Here is a 21,533-nt window from a genome sequence, read left to right as displayed (position 1 = left end):
TAAATGAATGTACAAGGTACAGCACAACCAGGAACTTAGGCCCCTTTTATTTCATCAGAGGAAGTAATCATCCAACATAAGGGGACTTCATGCTTCTAGAGAAGTGGAAACCAAACTTCAGCTGCCTTACTCAGGCATCCAACCTAAAGACACATTGGGATGCTGGAGAACATTCTGCACTTCGGTGAGCCCATCTTGTATGATCCCTGAGTCCTAATACAAATGAGAGTAGTTGGAAAGCAAAGCAGCCCTGAGCTTAGACATATGCCTTAGAGTCAAAATGCTCTCCAGCATTCGGAGAACTATCAAGAGCAAAGTTAGATGAGCTAAGCTCTGAGACAGAGGGTCTCAGGTGACACTTAGCTATAATAAGAATACAGAATTTTTATGCAGGGAATTCCAGCATTTCACATTTTGATTCCCCCCCCAAATTATAATGAGAATCCCTGAAATATCCTTTGAAAGGAAATTCATGTCTGTTCTGGGATGATCTGAACATTTTGTTCCAAGTTAGATTTAAAAACCACAAGCTTTCCCAAGTGCAGTCATTTCAAGGTGAAAATTAAAATATTTAATTTTTTTTCTAGATAAAACTTTATATCAAAATTCACACTTCCTGAGAAACATTTCAATGTTAAGGAAATAGCAAGACATTTTTCAACTGGCTCTATTAATACTGTGAAAATCTTATTCAAGTCAACTTATACCCTATGATTTTCCTTATCCTTTCCTATCATTAAAATAGGAGACATGTAGTAGAGATCCAATAATGCAAGTGTTTAGACCAGAGGCAATTCTGTTGGCATCCAAGTTGTAAGAGTCTCCTAAGATAATGGACATTTTGCTGTGCATTCCAAGCTACAGATACTAGCTGTAGCATCATGGGAGTACAACACTGCTAGTTGCGCTCTCCATCCTGTGAATCCAATATTTTGATCTCCCTCTGCTGCCCAAGATGGGGAGGGGGAATACACTTCCACTGTTCTAATCTGGCAGGATTTCTGCTTTTATATATAATAGGATGGGCCTCTCCTTATTCACTGAATTCCCAAGGTTAGGTATTTTACTTAAAATGAATATCTGGTGTCTTATAGTTAATAATGGCTTTCAAGGTATAATCTAATGTCCCTGCTCCTGTCTGTTTCTCCTTTTAAAGGTGTCTTAACCTATGTAGGTTTACTTACCTATTTTATAAAAGAAAAACCTTACACACAAAGAATTCAGGTGCTCCTGGCTCTTAATTCTGGGTGCAGGCTACTACTGCTGTACTAATTCTACCTACCTCCTTACATGGCACCCCATTACAATAGTCTCTGAGGACCTCAGTCTCTATTGTGCTTGTACTCAGAACACCTGTCTGATTTTGTGGGGAACCAAGGCACAGAGGAGCTAGGTGATATAGCAAACCTCACACAGGAACTCTGGCAGAGCAGGGAATTGAAACTGCTCTGGAAGAACATGGAACTGAAATTAGGAGGTGCTGTGCCCTAAGTGCATATAGTTGCCTGTGTTGCTAGATAGCACTCTTCCATAAATACCAGCCCTTCCTATGAAATAGCTCAGGTTGAAATAAGAAGGAATAGAGGAAGTGAGACAACTTGGGTGGAGATCTTTGTGAGATTAACTACATGTTTCCAAAGCACCTGCAAATAGAGTCTGCAAAGGTTGCTTTCACTCCTGTTCTTTCAAAATTTCTGGTCAGAAACTAGGAAAGCATCTTTCCAGGGAGCAAACCTCACAAATTGTGCTCTAATGATACCACATCTGTATGCTCAGTAGAGAATAATGCCAGGCAATACTTCTGGTGCCTGAGGAACATGACTTATGAGGAAAGACTGAGGGAACTGGTCGTATTTAGTCTAGAGAAGAGGAGACTGAGAGGGGATTTAATAGCAGCCTTCAACTACCCTAAGGGGGTTCAAAATAGGATGGAGCTAGACTGTTCTCAGTGATGGCAGATGACAGAACAAGAAACAAGTCTCAAGTTGCAGCAAGGGAAGTTTAGGTGAGATATTAGGAAGAATTTTCTCACTAGGGGCGTAATAAAACACTGGAACATGTTACCCAGAGAGGTTGTGGAAACTCCATCCTTGGAGGTTTTCAAAACCTGGCTAGACAGAGCTCTGGTTGGGATGATCCAGTTGGGGATGTTCCTGCTTTGACTAGATGACCTCCTAAGGTCCCTTCCAACCCTAACTTCCTATGATTCATGATTGCCATGAAGTGCTATGGGTTAAAAATAAAGCTGCCCTTGTCTTCATGTTTAATTTCATATATCATGTTTAGAAAACAAAGATACAGCAAATCTTGTATGTGTAGGTGGGCCTGTGTTGTCCCTGCAAGAGGCAATCTCCTCACTTGGTTTCAGTCACACCCACCCTACCAAAAAGACCAGAACAACAGAGATGTGGATTACTTTGCACTTGTATATTGCTAAGGTGAACAAGTGCATAGAAAAATGTTTTATTTTAATGCCTTTGAAGGGATCCATGCTCCCAGGGGCAGATCTAGGAGGACAGGTGCACTCACACTCCCCTTTGATTTCTGTTCCACCCAAGTTTAAAACCAACTTCCTGGCAGTGGCTGCAGGACTTCCATTCAGGCAACAGTGAGGGAGTCAATTGACTTCATGGCTTATTAAAATCTACCTGATTTCTTCTAAATTCTTCATCCCACAGGTGTTAATGTTCCTTTCTCCTTTTTAATGGTCTTGAGGTGTTCCACTAAGTTAGTTTTTATTCTGCAATTTTGCTGCTTCTGGTAATGTAGCTCCTATGTCATAGTCTAACAGACTGTTTTTAACTCTTTCCAAGAAAGTTATATTTGTATTTGCATCAATCTTAAGATGAATAATACAGCTCTAGGCCCTAGCATATTAGTAAAGCCTGTAGTTTCTTTTTACGTGGAGAAAAACGTGTGGTGATGCACCTTACCATATGCATGCTCCTTTTCAAAATCCTAGATCTGCCCATGCATGCTCTCATACCTAGAGATTTGTTGGTAGAGAGTTCTGTGGGTAAATGTAAAACCTGCTATGTTTCATGGCTGGAGAACAGAACCCCAAGTACTTTGTAGTGTTTACTTCTGAAGAAAGAGAAGAACCAGCTTAATTTGTATCTTTCCATCTAGTTCCCTTGACACCTCTATCTTTAGCAGGCAGAAGTACACACTTGTTTTCAGTGTGGCTTGTTCTTCAGAAGGGAGGAGGGAAGGGTTTATACTGAAGAACTTCAGTGGTTCTGCAAGTGTGGACTGGCAGACCTACTGGAAGATCAGCTTGATGTGGGCACAGGGGGAAGGCAAATGCATTGTACACCTCTCAAACACAGTTTTGTTGTGACATCCAGATTCAGGCCACCAGGACACAGTAACATTCTAGCCCTGGCACCTCTGCCAGTGTAACTTAGTGCTCTATGCTCACTCTAAGGCACTGTTTATTGCTGAGCTAATCTATCATTTCTTTGATGGGCAATACTTTGTGCTTTTCCAGTTGTAACTCTGCTGCCAGTACATCTAAAACCTGATCCGTATCAAACTTTAATATCCCAGTTCTGAACCCTCTTCACTCTTTTACTGTACTTCACACATTCTTCTCTGTTAACGATAGATATACATTCCATAGGTTGCTTGCACGGTGTAAACAATACCCAGAGTTAAGAGTTTCCTTACCCCTAGGGTCTGTGCTGAAAGTTCACTCTATGCACTGCTTCTCCTTGAAGGTACTTGCATAATAAAGGCATGTTTTTTATTCTTTTTTTGTTTGCATATAGAAATTGACCCTCCAAAGAACCTCCGTGTGTCGGATGTTACACAGTCTACCAGCATAGTGAACTGGACACCACCAACTGCACAAATCGATGGCTACACTCTGACCTATCAGGGTGTAGATGGCACCAGCAAGGTTGTGGGAACTTTTTAATCTTGCATGTTACAAACTTCCCCAGTTCAAAGCACAAATTGGCAAGTGAGCTTAGTCAGTCAGTTCCCATTAGTGAAATCACGTGCACGTGCACAGAATTTAACTGGGGGAGAGGGGTCATTAGTAATTGGATATTCAGTCTTAACTACTCCTGCTGGTGTCTCACTGAATGGCATATACCATTGCAATTGCCCTGGAGGGGTAAAGTGTGGGGAGATGCTTCTTTTATACAGCTGGAACATTCCCATTCAAATTGGGGACAGTGGTGTGCTTCCAGGCTTTCATTTCTTATATCATTCTGCGTGGCCAAGTGGAGTTTGATCATGGGGTATCTCATTCAGGTAAGTACATGAAGCCTATTCCTTGCTGTCCCTAGAGTAGTACTAAGGTTTATACTGGGCAAGCTCAGCATTTCTGCCAATTCTTCTTCCAGAGAGAGAGGGAACTGCTGGTCTGCCTGCAGATATGCAGACAGTCCTGTGATAATATCCTACTTCTGACCAGTATTTTTTTTGCCTGTGTCAGGCTTACTTCTAAAAGAGAAGTTATAAGTGCCTGGAAAGCAGGGAAGCAACATGGCCTGAGAGAGCTCAAGCAGCATGTGGAGCTGTCCTGTCTGTTCTTTGTTTGGCAGGAAGTGCAGTTGGGTCCTTACGACCAAAGGTTCATGTTGGAAGGACTGGGAAAAGGGGTGAGATACACAGTTTATGTGCTGGCTTTCAAGGGAGACCGCCAGAGCAGGAAAGCAAGCAATTCTTTCTCGACAGGTAAGGCTTGGCACTGGGTATTTCAGTAATATTGCTGTGTGGCACTTTTTTCATTTGTGACACTGGGTTTTCATTCTACATAGGCCTAGAGCAGTGATGCCCAACCTTCTGGCCCCCAAGATCCTGTACGGGGTTGGTGTATGGGGTTGGTCCATGGGTGTGATCCTGCACGCCTGATCTGGCCAGTGCCAGCTGTGTACCAGCTGTGGCCATATGCCGGCCTGATCTTGCATTCCTGGAACCAGCTGTATGTTGGAGGGCTGGAAGGGACTTTGAGAGGCCATCTTGTCCAACCCCTGCCTGAGGAAGGAAATCCCATGAATTTGCCTTGTCATTAGTGTTAGGATAAACTCAGATGCCTAATTACTTACACAGTCCAGGAGATGTACAGCTGATGACAGTGTGGTATCTGGTCAGACAAACCCACAAAAATGTTGTCCATCATAGACAGGTGGTAAAAAGTGGAGAAGGGGACTGCAAGTGCCCTTTCCATCTATGGCTATTACTCCTACCTTTACGTGCACCCAAAGTTCCAGTGTCCAGAGATGTCTCCCACATAGCTCGAGAACTCCTCAAAGACAAGGTTGCCTCCTGCAGCCTTTCATGGCACCATTCATGAGTGGGTAGGCATCAGATAAAGCTGTTATACAGCTTTGTAAGGGCTGGTCTATGCTTGAAATTTTTGCTGGCTTACCTTCATCAGCTGGAGGGTGAAAAGATTATACTTTTAACTGACATAGCTATACCAGTAATGCCCCCCTTTGTCATGCAGCTTTGCAAACAGAAGAGGGCTAAGGTAATTTGGAAGGGGTGAACTTATAGTGGAAGAAAACCCTGTATTGTTGGCATACACTCTCTTCACTAGGGGGCTTTGCTGCTATGCCTATGTTGGGGTAGTTAGTGTGGTGACTCTTCTGTAATGTAGACAAGCCCTCAGTGAAAGAAGACAGTCCTTGCCACAATATGGCAGCATTCATGGCATCAAGCAATAGTGCAAGAGCAGACAGATATCTGTGGACACATATGTGACATGGGGGTTGTATATGGTCCTGTGAGCCTAATGACTGTCATTGGTCCTGTGCCTCTGTTCAGACCACACACTTTCTAGGGGGCTTGCTTGGGAATACTTCCTTCCCATCTGTATCAGATATGCTGATGTCAGTTTTCCCCTACCTTGTTCCCACAGTTGGCTTCCTCTACCCCTACCCTGCAGACTGCAGCCAGATGCAACAAAATGGGAATGCTACCAGTGGCATGTATACTATCTACCTGAATGGTGATGCTAGCAGGCCCATGGAGGTGTACTGCGACATGACCACGGATGGAGGCGGATGGATTGTGAGTGATGCTGTGGATCTGTTTACTTTCAGTCCAGTGCTGGTTGACACTCTTGGACTTGCATGCTGGGGGATCTGAAGTCCATCTGTTTATCTGAAGCACAAATATGGCCTGGGTAGTGGCACTGAAAATAACCCCTCTTGCCCTGCTTTTCCTTTATACCTCTATTTGTGCCTTGGAAGTACCACCTATCAGAAGAAAGGAGGAAAGCTGATTTATAAGCTGTCTCACATCATGGCCTCCCTGCTTAGATTGCCAATGAGAATATCTAGTGGGTGCAGACAGAAGTGCAGGTTCCTAGTGTAACTGAGAATGCTTTGCAAGAAGTATTCTGAGTTATAACCACCCCCAAACCAAGAAGTTCACTGTTGGTTCCAGGTGGGGAGGGGAATCTAGCTGCTGGCTGGGAGCCTGCAGCCAGTTTCCCCTAGCAATGGCCCCTCCTCTCTCTCAGCCTGCGCTTCTTTCAGAATGGGGGGGGGGAAGGGAGCTCCTTTTTCCATTTCCCCAGCTAGCACTGGAGGGTGGAGTGGGTGAATTGGAGGGGGGTGGGGGAGGGGCTCCAATACACTTGCCCCACCCTTCAACGGGTTGAAAAAACTCCAGATCAAACTCCCTCTGCTCCCTTTCCCCACTTCCATCCTGAAAATAGCTCAAGGCTGGAAGGCAGTGCAGATGGAAGTTATAGAAGATGCTGTGTTTTGAAACATCTGCATTTGACCCCTCATTCACTGAGGGTTCAGATTTTTGCCCAATTGGCAATTTTTTGAAGTGCTCTGCAGCTGTGTTTGGTCATGGCTATTAGGGGTGCACCCATGAACGACTGGTGCCTCCCAATACTGGGGGGTCACCATTTGTAGGTGGCAGCGGGGAACACCCACAGATGCCGTTGGTGGGGGTGGGGAGTGGTGAGTGGGTACCACCCACAAACGCGGGTGACCGTTTTGGTGGCAGGGGGGCAGGTTGGCAAGCGGTGAGCTGGGACTGCCTACAGATGCCACTGGCCATATTGGTAGCGGGGAGGGCGGGTGGCACGTGGCTACCTCCCGCAGAAGATGGCAGTGGCTTCGGTGGCGGCCATTCTCAGGGGGGCACATGCTCCCCATGCTCCCCCTATGCACTGCCTATGGGTGCACTGATAGAGATTTTGGGGGTCAATACTGATAGCCATTTTTTAAGGAGGCTGTACACATACACGGGCATTTATTAGCCAAATTATTGGCCATATTAAGCTGTTTTCCAATACAATCAATTTTCTTTATGTTGGTGCCAATCTGATACTGGACTGATGTATTGGTGCACCTCTAATGGCTGTAGACTGGTTTCTGTGGCTAGATCAGGTGAAAATTGTCACTTTTCTCTGTACCCAATATTATTCCCAATTCTGGTGGTGTTGGGGACAAGACATCTCAAAGGTATGACAGGTACAAAGTCATTCAGTGCTTGGGCTCTCACTCTGTTCAGGCCTATATTGGCAACTAATTAATATAATTACCACCTGGCAATGTCAGAGAGGCTTGTGTGAAGTGAGCAAAGACTCTTAAATCCATTTCATAATGGACTGTGCTCACAGCAAAGAAGCTATGGCATGGGGATGTTGTACACAGAGGTGGGAATTGTAACACTCCTGAGGATTTTTTTTTGAGATGTGTCTCCCTTCTCTACCAAAGGAAGATGCCCTTTTTGTTTTTATTTTTAGCCATAGATGAAAACAGTTTTTCATGCAGATTCATTCCTATATTAAAACAAATTCTGGTCCCATTGTGTATGTACTCCCTATTAAATTTAGTTATTTTTACCCATCTATCAAGTTTGTGCTCATAATATACTCATAATGCTCATAGTGCTCATAATATACTCATGTTAATGTGATTCATGGTGTACCAGGAAAAGCATTTGTGGAAAGCTAATTTTAAATTTATATGCATGGGTATTCACAGTAGATATGCTTCTGTGCTTATCCAGTCAGGGAACAGAAACAAACCCACATGCATCAGCAACCAAATCACAACTTACCGTGAGCTTGAATTCTGATTATTCGTTGACACCTGGGCTTTGTAGAATACATCTGAAACATGGATAATAGGAAGATAAAAACAACCTGCTGGGGGTATCCCACAGGCAGAACAAATCAGGTCCTTCTACCCCCTAGCTATCCCACATTGCTTACTCAGCAATACTTTTTTTGTAGGTTTTTCAGAGGCGGAATACAGGGGAGCTGGATTTCTACAAGCGTTGGAGGAATTACGTAGAAGGCTTTGGAGATCCTATGGGGGAATTTTGGCTTGGTACAGTATCTGCAACTGACTGTTGAAGGATGAACAGCCAGAGACTGGCATTGTAGAAGTGCTCCAGCATTTAGATGTGTCCAGACCTTAGAGGTCTGAAGAATTAGGTTGGGAATGCCACTGGAGCGGTCAGTGCCTTTGCTTTGAAATGGAAGTGCAAAGGCCTCATTGAAATTACTGATGGGAGATTTTTTATTGAATTTGCTGGGTTTTGATGCAAGTTCTAGTTGAGCCAAACTTTTCCAAATCTCCGGCAAAAGCTCAGTTTAGGGTTTGCATGAGCTTGAGCCAAGGGAGGAGTTACAAGGCTGTAGCACCTTGATTTGGAGGAGCTGGCATTTAGACAAATGTGAAGAATAGGATATTTATGAAAAATATAATGCACTCAGCCCATCATTTTTGTGTCTTTTTCCTGGCATACCACCTGGCTGTGCTTGGATGGGAGAATCCAGAAGCTTGGTAGTACAGTGGTAGGGATTCTAGATCTTTTTTTAGAGACAGAAAATGTTCCCTTAGTCTGACTTGTTTGTTTGATTCAGTATGATGCCATTTCAGGATCAAGGAGGGGGAGAAGATGGCTGTGAAGTATCAAGCCACTGATTTAACATCAAATGGGGCAAAAAGAAATACTGGAACACAAAGTGAATGCATTTTTAACCTTTGTTTTCCTTCTTTGGAGTAATAACCTTGGCTGCTTCTTTTAGGTCTTGACAAGCTGCACAGTCTCACCAGTGCCACACCCATCCGATATGAGATCCGGGTGGATTTGCGGACTTCCAATGAGTCTGCCTATGCTGTCTATGATTTCTTCCAAGTTGCCTCAAGCAGGGATAGATACAAGCTGTCTGTAGGGAATTACAGAGGCACTGCTGGTAAGAAATGCTGATCCTCTCTCACTTAGTACAAATAAACTTTATTACTGGGGATGCTTGTGTCACTAGTGGCATGAGGGGTTGATTAGACTGGGATGCATTGAAGTCAGGTTTCTTCAGAGGTATTAGTGTATTTACTGGTATTTCTGGGACTGAGGACAGTGAGTTCAGAGGCTCTCTCTTGAAAAAGAAGAGCATAAAAATGAGTTTGCCTTCCACTGGATCAGGAGGTAAAGTAGGCAGGGGTGAGGGAGAAGCCCATGAGACTGTCCTCAGACTCTCCTGGGGGGCAGGTCCAGCTGATTATCCTATGAAGACACTGTAATGGCAACTGGGCATTCCCAACCAAAGCAAACAACATTCAAAAGTGGAGGAAGGAAGAGTCTGTGAAAAGTTGACCTAAACTGAATTGAAATTTAGATTCCTTGACAGTACACTCAGGCCTAATACCCGGCATGATAACATAATGGACTTTGCCATCTGTACTCCAGGCAATTCCCTCCTATAGTGATTTAAATGCCCTTGATTCTTAAGCCATGTTGTCTGCCCCATTTTCCTTGTACCACTCTTCTTTTTCAGCATCCTGGAACTGTACTCTGGGAAATGCTTACTCTAAGCATCCCATCCTTCCAAAGTGCAGTAATACTATCCCCAAGTTGCTGTGCTTACTGTTTCCTCTTGTTTTTGAGGGGATGCGCTGACTTACCACAATGGCTGGAAATTTACAACGTGGGACAGAGACAATGATGTGGCTCTGAGCAACTGTGCTCTTGCGCATCGTGGTGCCTGGTGGTACAAGAATTGCCACTTGGCTAATCTCAATGGCAAATACGGGGAAACCAAGCACAGTGAGGTGAGTGCCAAGGCTCTGATGTATGTGTGTCTTCCTACCAGCCTCAGGGACTCAAGTGGGCATGGCCAACTCTAAAGCCATGTACAAGCCATAGCAACCAAGTCATTTCATAATTGTTTATTATGGCACCCACTTCAGCCCACTGGAACCTGAGAATGGCTATAGGATCCGATTTACAATCTCCTGTTCTGCACACCCAGACTCCTCTTGGTTGAAATAAAGGCGCTGTAATCAGTGTCGGGTCCGTGATGTGCAACTGAGCTGTTCTGATTTCATCCAATGGAAAACAGTTGTTTGTACCCTGGCATTGGTCTGCTGATCAGAGAATTGAATAGTCAGTTTAGTGCTGCTGAAAGGTACCAGATTGACAACCAGAGAGGCTGGAGTTTTGTATTTATTCATAGAAGGATGACATAGAACGTAGAATCTCTCTTTCATGATCTAAGTCAGGATTTGAACCCTTGTCATTAGAAATAAAGGCTAATGCACTTTGCTAGGGAAGTCTCTTACAGTGTTTAATACATGTGCTGGGGAGAGGGGGAGGGGGTGTATGCTTTAATTAGAACGGCCCTGAGAGCCACTCTAATTAAAGCACCTGGAGCATTTCGTGTATCAGTATCCCTGTGCTTCAGAATGGTGGCAGGGGCACTTTATCTGAAGCTCGTTTGACCACGCTCCCACAGACTTGATTAATTGAGTCTGCCCTGACATGCTGGAATTATAGTATATTGGAACAACTGCCCTACTCATGTATAGGCACCCTTAATCTCTCCATTCCTATGTTTTGCCACCTGATGCCTGCTAGCTTTTGCACAACAATTTGAATTCACAGGTGAAAAGTGGGATAGATGATCCTGTCTTGACACAGAGGGTGCTGACAGAAGTGACATTTGTTGTGTTATTGGCTTCCTGCAAGTGCTCTACAGCCATGCCGTGACACATGTGCATGGCTGCAGAGCACTTCAAAAGTGGCTGATCATATGACAAATTAACTATCATTTAATGAGGGATCACTCAAAGGTACTTCACTGTGGAGCGCCTTAGGGAACTTGTATTCCCTAGGGTCAGTCTGTCAGCATGATCAGGGCAGGGCTGATGCAGCCCAGCCCTGCCCTTAGTGTTGTCTGCAGGAAGGGAGGGGAGTGGGGAGAAGGGATTGGGAGAGAGCTTCATCCTGGGGTTTGCCTGACCTAAGCTGGAGGGGGCGGGTGGATTGGAACACACCCCCCTGCCTGGTGGCCTCCCTCCACCCCAGCCTTTTCCCACTCCAGCTCAGGTCTGGTAAACCCCAACCCACAACTCCCCCCCCTCCTGTTTCCCCCCTCCCTTCCTACAGACAGCACCAGAGCTGGGAGTGGGGGTCAGGGCAAGGGAAGAGAGACTGCAGGTAGGGTCCACTGCTGGATCAGCTCTAAAGTGGAGCTCAATTTTGCTCCCCACCCCCATCCCCCATCTCCTCCATTTGGACTCAACAGGCAAACATTTGTTTGTGGTGGGGGGTGTTACTTTAACTCATGGCACTTTATGTGAAGTGCCAGGAATTAGAGCAGGGACATGCATGTCTATCAATACCTAGAAATATGGATTGTGTGACCTTTCAAGGCCACTTCCAGCCCTATTTTTGTTGATTATATGATGCATAGTACAAAGGCTTACTTGTACAGAGGTGGCAGCACATGGCACTGCTGCCCCATATTCTACACTGACTGATTCTTGGCTGCTGGGTTGAATTTTAGAAGTGGCTATTGACTTACAAAGCTGTAAATGCTTGGGACCTTGTCATTTACTTCTCCCCTGCTTCTCCCCTTGTGCCACACTATTATGATGGGCAGACAAGCTGGAGCAGGATTCCCCACACCCTGTTTTAGAGAGACAGAGCTGCTGGTTGAACATTCTTCATGAATGGGAGCCTAAGCCTGGGAACGTGATTTCCTCACCCAATAGCAAAACAGCCCAGGTCTGCTAGTGTTCAGGTCATGCTACAAAGTACATCTTTTTTTTGTGAGCTACTGCATGGTCTTTGCTCACAGGAAGATGTTTGATTTACTGCCTACCTGTATATATTTAACTTACATTAGAAATGTCTAGAGACTCGGTAAGATTTCCTCTTCCTTTTTATTCTGATAGAAAGCCAATAGTAATTCTTCCAGTAAATATAAGGGATAAGGGTTACTGGTATTATCTTAGTACTCTCCTAAGCCCCCTGATATATGCATGCTTTAACAAGGGTAATTTCTTGTTCTCTTTTCAGGGAGTGAACTGGGAGCCATGGAAAGGCCATGAGTTCTCCATTCCTTTCACTGAGATGAAGATCCGTCCTCAATCATCCAGCAATGAGCCTATCCTGGGGAGGAAAAAGAGGTCTCTGGCAGGGGAGAGGAAGAAGATCAGGGTTTAAAATAGCCTCCTGGCAATTCACAGCAATGCCCAATGATGAAATTTCTTTATCTTGTAACAGTGTCAGGCCTCAGGCAGCTTGTTCCAGCTCATTTATAATCACTGACCAACCTGCTTCAGTCCCCACTTGGAGCTCTCTGGGTTTGCAACCTGGCCTGCTTTTAAGCTGCTGGGGACTCTTGACAGGTGATCAGTAAGAAGGTGGGAAGGGACAGATGGGGAACGTTAAGGACTTACAACTCTCTTGGTTCACTGAACTCAACAATGACCTTACTAGCCCAATGTACACAGTTGATCTCTCCTTACTGATCTTTGTGAACTTTACAAGCAAGCTTTAATTCATGATGCTGCTTCTTAAACTCCCATCTTAACAAAGGCTCTCCTCTGCTTGATACTGCCACCATCTGCTGTTCTAAAGCTTCAGGCCTCAAGAGGGTCCTGTCAGGGTAAAAATACCATATTGAAAAACAACTATTCTGGTCTTGGTTAGATTGTTAAACACAATATTATCAGGGCTGTTATGTACTTGCATCTACTTTTCCTGCTTGTTTTTCTTTCCCTGTTTTCTGTCTTGGATGATGGAAAGAGAATAGTGAGTTTAATTTCTATTCATAATTAGTCTTTAATCACTTTCTCTTTCATGTTCTTGTGCACTAGCAAAATGCTGCAGTGTTTGGGTTGCAGACACTGCAAAGGAAGGTTTGCTACTTCCACTGGGATTTTAAAAACCACTTGGGAACATTTCCCTTAGTTTAGGTTTTTGTATATTCTTCTTTTTTATAAAGACCTACATTTTCCTATCAGTTATCAGTGTCTCTTTCAATCTTCTGTTATGGTCAATCTTGTGTTATGGAAGGGAGGCCTAAATTTGAGTTTACTTTAGCTGGCCCTTGAACTGCTCTGTAACATAGTTTGGCTCTTTTAGAGCCAAGTTCTTGGTGTTTTACAAAGCCAGCTTTCCTGAGTAATGCTCCATTGCTGACATGCTCTGCTTTGATGGGGGAATATCTCCAGCTCTGGTTGGCAAAAAGGAAAACAAGGAATTGATTCAGGAATATATGCAAATAGGAGATTTGTCATATTCTTCCAGCTAGAATCCACTGCTGAGTGTCCTTGTATTCTCTGAAAAGGATTCATTATGTGGCTTTTAAAAATATCATAACCCTTCTACCTTGGTTTTCCTATATTTAAAATGGGGGTAATAATTTACCAGCCTACCTCCCACATTGTGTTTTGTGTTAAATGGTCAATGCTCTTCCAAGCACCCTATAAGCATTAAATACTAAGTATTATTTTAATAACAAGAACTAATTCTTAAAATAGTGCCACTGATCACAGAGAAAGGAAGAGGATGGAAAAGTCTCTTAATTCATCCCCTCTCTGTCCTCAATCCAGGCAGGTAGAAACAGGATGTTGGAACTGAAAAACCCAGGACAGGAGACTTCAACCTGGGTAATAAACCTTACCAGGAGCCTCACATTTCGCATAGCCTAACCTCTTAACTGAAGGGCCTTGGATGCCTAAGAACTGGGCTACATGAACTGTTACGCTGCTGGTCTGGTTCATTAACTCAGGTTAAACTCCTGTATTTGGGTCCTCCGACTCCACTGCCGTGTCCCTATCTGTTTAAAATTCTTCTATGTAACTGAATTTAAACTTTTTGGAATGCCAATATCTTTCAACCAAAATAAATGCCTAGGGAGTGTAGAGTATGGTAGGGTTCAAATTATCAGGCAGGGGTCCAAATAGGGAAGGGGGTGTAACGTCAGTACTCTCCTAAACTCTGCCTGCTGTCCAGGCTCCTTTTCTGCTGTCCCAGCCATGACTACGAAGAATGGTGGGTGTCCTTCTTTCTTGTATGCTTTTCTCTAGCATTGAAATAATTAACAATGCTGAATTTAATGCATCAGGATCAATAAAAGTAGTCTTTGCTGTTCTCAGACTTTTTTTCTGTAGGTACTGCTGCCTGGGTTTACAACCAGTTCCCATTACAAAACTTTTTTCTTCACTATCATAAGGGAAAAATTAAATTATTTTCTATGAAGAAAAACTTAGATTCTGAAGCACAAGATGTGGCAAACTTGGGAAAGTAAAGAGTTCACCACACTGATGAAAACCAGTCAAATTTGATGGTTCTACAAGTTGGAACATAGTCCTCCTGCATCTTGTTGCTTTATTCTAATCTGAATGTTGTATGGAATTAAAAAAATACATATAAAAATGCCTAGGATAATCATTCACTCATAGATATTTACAAGGAGCCTTAACATTATACATAGAGCCCTTTGAGAACAAAATTTCTTATCAGAATGGGAGCATTTCTTACTCACTCACCACTGGTATAATTGATGACATAAGGGGGCTGATTTCATTTACACTGGTTAAGCAGTATAAGGAATGTCAAAACATGTTAAAGGTCCCTTTGCATTGGCAGAACAATATAAAGGGATCCTAGTGTAAATGAGGATCAAGCACAAAGGTCTTGGGCAATGGAAAACTGAGAATCCAGAGGAGTGGTTCCCAGTCTCTTTAGACTCAAGATACCCTTCATTAGATTTAAGGGACCTTCAGAAAATGCCAGCTCTTAGTTCAGACTTTTTTGACTACAGAAAAATAAATGAGCAATTATTTTGTTGAAAAGCACTTAGAAAGACTGAAATAAGTCAGAATCTGATTGACACTATCTGACTCCTATCTGAAATATTTGGACTAGTCTTGTGACTCATGTGTAGGTGTTTGCACACTGACCATTGCTAACATGGCACATAACCTTAAAGGATCTCACAATACCCTGGTTGAGAATCACTGATCTAGATCTAGTCTGCTTTTACAATGGGGTTGAGGACATTTGGGAGTACTTACTTTATTTCTATATGGTGCTAATTAAAGACACTGAAAACCCACTGATCATTTAGACAGGAACTCGGATAAGGGTCAGGAGCTGAACATGAACCTCTGTCCACAATGCATTCAAAACTCAGCTGTGCTTTTTCAGGGCACAAGCACCAGAAATACACAAATAGCAATTACACAGCACCAGCCCTTGTGTGCTGTACTTTCGATCTCTATTTAGAGCCAAGAAAAGGAGAAGAGACAAGTAGTCTGCAGATTGATTCCTAGAAGGGCTCTGCTGGAATGACAGGAACTAGCTTCCCACAACAGGTAGTAAATACTCCAGAGCTTGGCCTATTTAGGTCAGGATTAGTTTTCTTTCTGAAGCAGGTGTTTCAGTTTGGCCAAAGATGGTGAGCCTAAGGTGGGTCTCATTGGGCAAATTTATATGGCCTGTTATACAGGGGATCAAAAGAGGTAATCCTGACCATACCATGAGCCTCTCTCTTGATTATGCTCTTTGGAAAGGAAAGAGTGATTTCAGGAAAAAGGTATGCTGCTCTTCTCACATGTCCAGTCCCTTTGGAATTATTCTGTCCTGTGTTACACCGAGGCAGGTGCAGGTTTTTGGGAGACATTCGTTTTAACCCCCTCTGTGGTTGGGGACAGGACTTCTTTTGTTTCTAAGCAATTTTAGATAACTCTCCAGAGACCCGGGTACACTGGTATGCATTGGATTTGGTGGAACAGCTGAGTCCTGGAGAGAGGACTCCTGGAAATGAGAATAGTACCATACCTGTTTCTCAGCAATCACTTTATTTGCTGGACATATCTAGATCTGCTGCTTTGTCTTGCTGACAGGTGTGACTAAGACCTTATATTAAGTGCTTTCAAAGCCATTCTCTGTATTTCAGCCTAAGTCTTCTACAAGATAGGTAATATTTGTTTCCTTGGAAATAGTGAGTTTCTTTCAGGATGGTTGGAATGATGGCCTGTAGCTTTAATTAGCAGGTGTGGGAGAGCCAGGAATAACTATATGCTACTCAATCCAGACTAGGAGTTTAAGGTGAATCTGGCAGTGGGGTACTTATGGGTATCAGTGAAGTGAGTTTTCCCAGGCCTTGCTGTCAGGGTGAACTAGGCTGGAACTTGAAAACAAAGCACCAAGTGGAGAGATCTTAAACCCTTCCTCCCATTCAAGTGAGCTACAGGAAGTGTCTTTGTCTGGAGTAGGAGGGGGTTGAGTGGAGAATACCTACCCTGGCGTCTCTCAGGAGAGTTGTTGTAGTTTCTGGGTGTACTGGTCGCTGGCAACATGAGAGCATTGCATAGGCCAAACTGGACCTTAAAGTATTGCCACTGATCCCCTTTCAGCTGAGTGTCCACCACAGATGATGACTTCCTGTCTCTTGTGTATTGGGAGAATATTCCAAGCACTTAAGGTGAGAAGAGTCAAGTAAACTTAGAGTAAAAGCGGAGGGCCCAGTAGGGTTTATTTCTGCTACCATCCCAGCACCTCCTGTGATTGCCAGCAGCCCATTTGTATAATTTAAAGTTCTGTATTCAACCCCAGACCAAGGTTTACACTGCAGCACCTCCTGGTCACTACTGGTGCCAGTCTCTCTGGGTGCCCCCCCCCATTCCTTGCCTAAGATCTTCCAAGGGTCACCCTAACAGACCTGAGCTTCTGCTAACACTGTAAACTATCCCAGCCAAAATATCACCCAATGGCAGGGCTTCAGGCAAGACCTAGTTTTATGGTAGTGCCTCCTGCTGGCTACTTCAGGGCTTCTGAGCAGGCAGTCACACCTCCCTCATCCTCCTGTTTGGCTCTGAGCATTTTGGTGTTTCTCTCGGCGAGTCAGTAGTCTGGAGGAAGAATTGGCACTAGTCTGGGAATACTGGTACCCATCAGAATAGAGACAGTTCCTCCTGTTGATAAGCATTTGTCCTAAAAATTTATGTCACCTGTGCTCAGAAGGCCAGAGTCTTTCCAGACACACTCTGTCATTCATGGAAGGAAAGCCAAGGAGGACACTTTGAAGAGTCCAGGGGCCTTGTTGCATGGGACACTTAATATGAATTAAATATGTGCAGTATTACAGTTGGAATATGTTCTGAGCAGTTGCCTGGTAATGTTTACTACAATCTCCAACATGCACAGGTCACTGATCATCTGTCCCAGCCCTGGTGATCCTCCAGGGCTGTGGGCATCCGGCTTTCTACTTGATCCTGGAGGAATCTGACAAGTAAAAGATTCAGGTTGCTTCCTCCTGTGTGGCTTTCCTTATCCCACCTGGCAGCTTGGTACAGCAGAGGGGTCCCTGGCTGTTGTCTTGGCTGGGCGAGGACTGCAGATCACTTGTACTAGCTCCATGAAGCAGACCAATGATACCTCAACATATGTTATTTAATATGATCTGCAAATACTTCTCATACAAAACATGTTTGCTATGATATGAGCACACTTAGCATGTGTTTTACTGCTTGAATGTGTGGTTGCTTGTGCTTTAAGTACATTTAACACATACCAAGTGTAATGTGTGACATGGCCCTAAAGAAGTTGGCTCAGTTCCTCAGCTGCTGCCAATCAGTGTAGCTCCCTTGATATCAGTGCTAACTCATGTCAGCTGAGGATTGTAGAAAGTAGGGTTGGGAGAGACCTCAAAAGTTGTGGGCAGATCCAGGAGGGACAAGAGATGCATGGCCACACCCATTTTGGGGTGTGCAGTTCACTCCCCCCACCTGTCCCCTGAATTTAGCAGCAGGGAAAAAGGGACAAGTGGCAGTTGTGCAAAAGCAGTGGCTCTGGCAGGAACCCATGTCAGCAATCTGGTGAGCTGAGAGAGCTCACAGTGTGTGTACTGCTCAGCTGAAAGGGGGAGCAACTGCAGCTCTCTGATTCTCTCTTGGATCCTCCCCAGTTTGGAGTCATTTAGCTCATACCCCCTGTTCAGAGGCAGCACCAAGTCTACCTAGGGCATCTCCAACACATTTGTCTAGACTGTTCCTAAAAGCCTCCCATAGAAGGGGACTTTATAACTTCCCTGGTGAATTCATGAAGCATTCTCTGGCGCCTAGGAAATTTTCCCTAATTTTTATTCTAAAACTTTTTTTGCTGCACATTAAAGCTGATTTTGGCATTCATTCACACATTCTCCAATTACTGATATTTTATCATGTTGCCAACTCTACTGCTGCTTCAGCAGTTGCCAGCAGCTACAAACTCAGTAGGGTGCTACTCCATGCGAGTCCAATTATCGAGTGATAAGTGCAAGCCCATGGCATACTGCCCCAGCTAGCTTTATTGACTACAGCACGAGAGATGCCAAAACACCGTGAATGCTTGAGTGCACGGGTGCCTGAGAAGGTCATAGGAAAGTGACTGATTTTCTGCTATTAGGATGCAACAACCCCCACAATGACTTCCAGATACTGAGCAATTCCAATACTTCATTCAGCTAAAGGTTCTAGAGTAGGCGGGTCAATGTGATTGGGCCTGGGGTGGGGTGGGGGTGGGACTCTGATTTGCAATTAGGGCTATAGTGCCACACACTATCAGCTGTAAAAGCCCACATATGTCTTGTGTAAACCAGGAGTTCAGTTATTCCCAGGAACTCTCCACCATACAAAGCTCAGGGATGAAAACCCTCAGCTTTGAAAGCTGAATCTTAGGAAGGGCTGTCAGTTCAGGGAGCTTTTTAATGAGAGATGTGGGCTCTGTGTTCACATCCAAGAGCTTATGCTTATTTGGTGTTCCTGCATTTGGGAGAAAAAAAAGAGAACCAGGTATTGTGTCTTCAGTTCAAGAGGGAGAAGTCTAATTTTGCTGATTCTTTTGGGCCCCAGTCTTGCATCAGAAAGGGCAGCCAACTTGGGTTTTGCCTTAATCACCTGGAAAATGTATGAACTAGAACAGTGCAGTGTTTCAAAATAGCCAGAAGATGGCAACCTGGGCCCGTATCAGGCTCAGGGAATTAAGACATTAAATATTTGACTTTTGTGGGTGTAAGCAGATGTCCCATTTCTCCCCTGAGAGAGCCTTTTGTCCTGGGATCCTACAGAGTACAGACCCAGTGTCCCATTTTATGTACCTGTGAAGTAACAAGATAAAATGTGCTGCTGCTTTTTTTTCCCCTGGGACAGTGCTGCATACTCAACTAATTGTGGCTCATTCAAGTTAATTGCCATTTTTTCCAGGGACAAGCCTGTCAGCAACACAGCTTGGAAGGGCTATGTGTGTAAAGGGCTATGCTGCTTCTCTTTTGTCCCAGATTTTTGGCTGGGATCAATCAAATAAGACATCTGTTTATAGCCCACTAGAAGATCTTCTGGAGCTAAGCACTTTTTTACAAAGGTATCTTTGATGCTGTGTGCTGTGCAGCTCCAACAGTGCAGCTGTTTTGCTGTTTTCAGGGAGTTAGTGAATTCTTTTCATGGAAGGGAGCTAGGATGTGGCCACTATTACACATGGTGGCAGCCCAGAGGTCACAAGTTTGAGGCCATAGCAGAAGCACTCATGGTGCAACTGTGTCAGATTGCAATGAATCTGCAAATTCTGCTAAATGCCTCATCATCAAAAGGAAGGGTGAAAGGGAGGGTGTGGTTGTACTAGTTTAGAGTGAAGTTAGGACAGGCTAGTGCTGCGAAAGTTTCCTTTTCTGCTTATTGCCACAGATTTGCACCTAGGTCTGGTCCCCAGAGAGGCAGAGATGGGATTTAGACACATGACTGCCATGTAGGTGGCCAAGTCCAAAATTTAGATCCTCAGTGGGTGCATCTACATATTCATTAATGTGTAGTAGTTACTGTGCATTTAGTTTAGTATTTGCTTAATGAAATACAGGCAGTCCTCAGACTTGCAATACAATTGGTTCCTGAAAACCACATCTTAAGTTGAAATGTAACTTGGAACTGATTTTCCCATAGTAAACAATGTTATAAATGCGGGATTGGTTCCTGAACCAAGGCCCAATACCCTGTTTTCAACAAAAATAACCCAGAATGTTGTACTCGATCAGTTATAGATGAGTAATATAGCTACATTAATGTATTTATATTGTAAATAGCAATCATATTGATTTGGAAGGACTTTTTTTAGGAGACTTTGCTGGACGTTTTGAAGGGCTCTTGGTTGGACTTTTTGAAGGGTTCTTGGCTGGAGTCTTCTCAGGAGTCTTGCTACAGGTTTTTCTGGAGTCTTGTCTGCTTTCTTAAAGAAAATGTCCAAGGAAGTTTGGACAGATGTTCTCCAGGGAGATGCGTGACGCAGCGAACTTGTTCGCTGGCGTGGCTTGGCATCAGATCAAGTGTTGTAAAGTCGAAACTGACATCAGGGTGTCTCTAAACTTGTAAGTGCGAAATGTAACTGGAAATGTAAATCGAGGACTGCCTGTACTAACTAAATATACAATAACGACAGTTACTGTGCAGTAGTGCCAGTGCATGTTTTTTTGTGATGCTTACTGCACAGTAGCCTAACGACACTGCAAAAACTGTGCAAATATGCTACTGTGACCAGCACACTACCGTGCGGAGTTATTAGGCTACTGCGCAGTAAAAATCTCGTGTAGATGCACACAGTGTCTCTGTTCATATGATCTAATCCAGGCTACAATTAAGATCCTCACTGTACTAAGGAACCCCACATAGAAAAACATTCTGTGCACCTTAAATAACATAGGGCAGAAGCCTAACCTTTCTCTTTCCCAACTGGCTTTTATTTTTCCTGTGAGCAGCGTTTGTCTGCATTTATTAACAAAGAAACATCATTTGTCTGCATTTATTAACAAAGAAACACCATTAGAGTAAACTGCCAAAGACTAACTCCTCTGTGACCTGCAACTGTTTCCAACCAGTAAGAATTTAACATTCCTATTTACTGATGTCTACAAATATCTGTCTGCTCTAGGGCTAGGGAGATGATATAAAAAGATTTTCCCAAACAAATGCATGGTAGAGACACTGAAGTTTTCACAGGCATTTTTGGTTTTCTAAAAATACATTTATTTTGAAAACATTTGTTTTCCTCTTGCATGAATGGTGCAGAAAAAAAAGCTGAGGGTGGAATGCAGACAAGGCTCTTGTCCTAAGTGCCTGAGCAGAGTTATCTAAAGGAGCCAAAGGCCCAGGGAATCCCAGTGAAGTGAGTAACAATGTATCGGACATTGCCTTATCATCTGTCTGCAAGTGCAGTCTGCTGGTTACAGTGTGTAACATGATCTCTGGGCCCACTCCACAGTAGGTATGAGCCTGCTGAAGCTCAAG

At 43.9% G+C, this 21,533-nt stretch overlaps 1 protein-coding gene across 7 annotated transcripts in view; it reads left to right on the top strand.

Annotated features, from left to right (window-relative positions):
- TNN (tenascin N) overlaps nt 1-14,655 on the top strand; it is a 53,773-nt gene extending 39,118 nt beyond the window's left edge. For 6 of the 7 annotated variants that reach the window (XM_019501843.1, XM_019501842.1, XM_019501848.1 and 3 more), the window contains 7 exons: nt 3,771-3,901; nt 4,554-4,686; nt 5,873-6,024; nt 8,216-8,312; nt 9,017-9,184; nt 9,874-10,037; nt 12,289-14,655. In XM_019501843.1, the coding sequence (XP_019357388.1) occupies nt 3,771-3,901; nt 4,554-4,686; nt 5,873-6,024; nt 8,216-8,312; nt 9,017-9,184; nt 9,874-10,037; nt 12,289-12,435 (992 nt within the window). In that variant the 3' untranslated portion in view covers nt 12,436-14,655. Of the gene's footprint in view, nt 1-3,770; nt 3,902-4,553; nt 4,687-5,872; nt 6,025-8,215; nt 8,461-9,016; nt 9,185-9,873; nt 10,038-12,288 lie in introns of those variants that run through there. The other variant, XM_019501844.1, reaches the window with a different exon arrangement.
- The last annotated feature ends 6,878 nt before the right edge of the window (nt 14,656-21,533 follow it).

Source organism: Gavialis gangeticus, unplaced genomic scaffold (genome assembly GCF_001723915.1).
Source record: "Gavialis gangeticus isolate Ggan-Ray unplaced genomic scaffold, GavGan_comp1, whole genome shotgun sequence".
Lineage (NCBI taxonomy): Eukaryota > Metazoa > Chordata > Crocodylia > Gavialidae > Gavialis > Gavialis gangeticus.
Note: the sequence above shows the minus strand (reverse complement) of the source record. Positions and strands in the feature narration are given on the sequence as shown.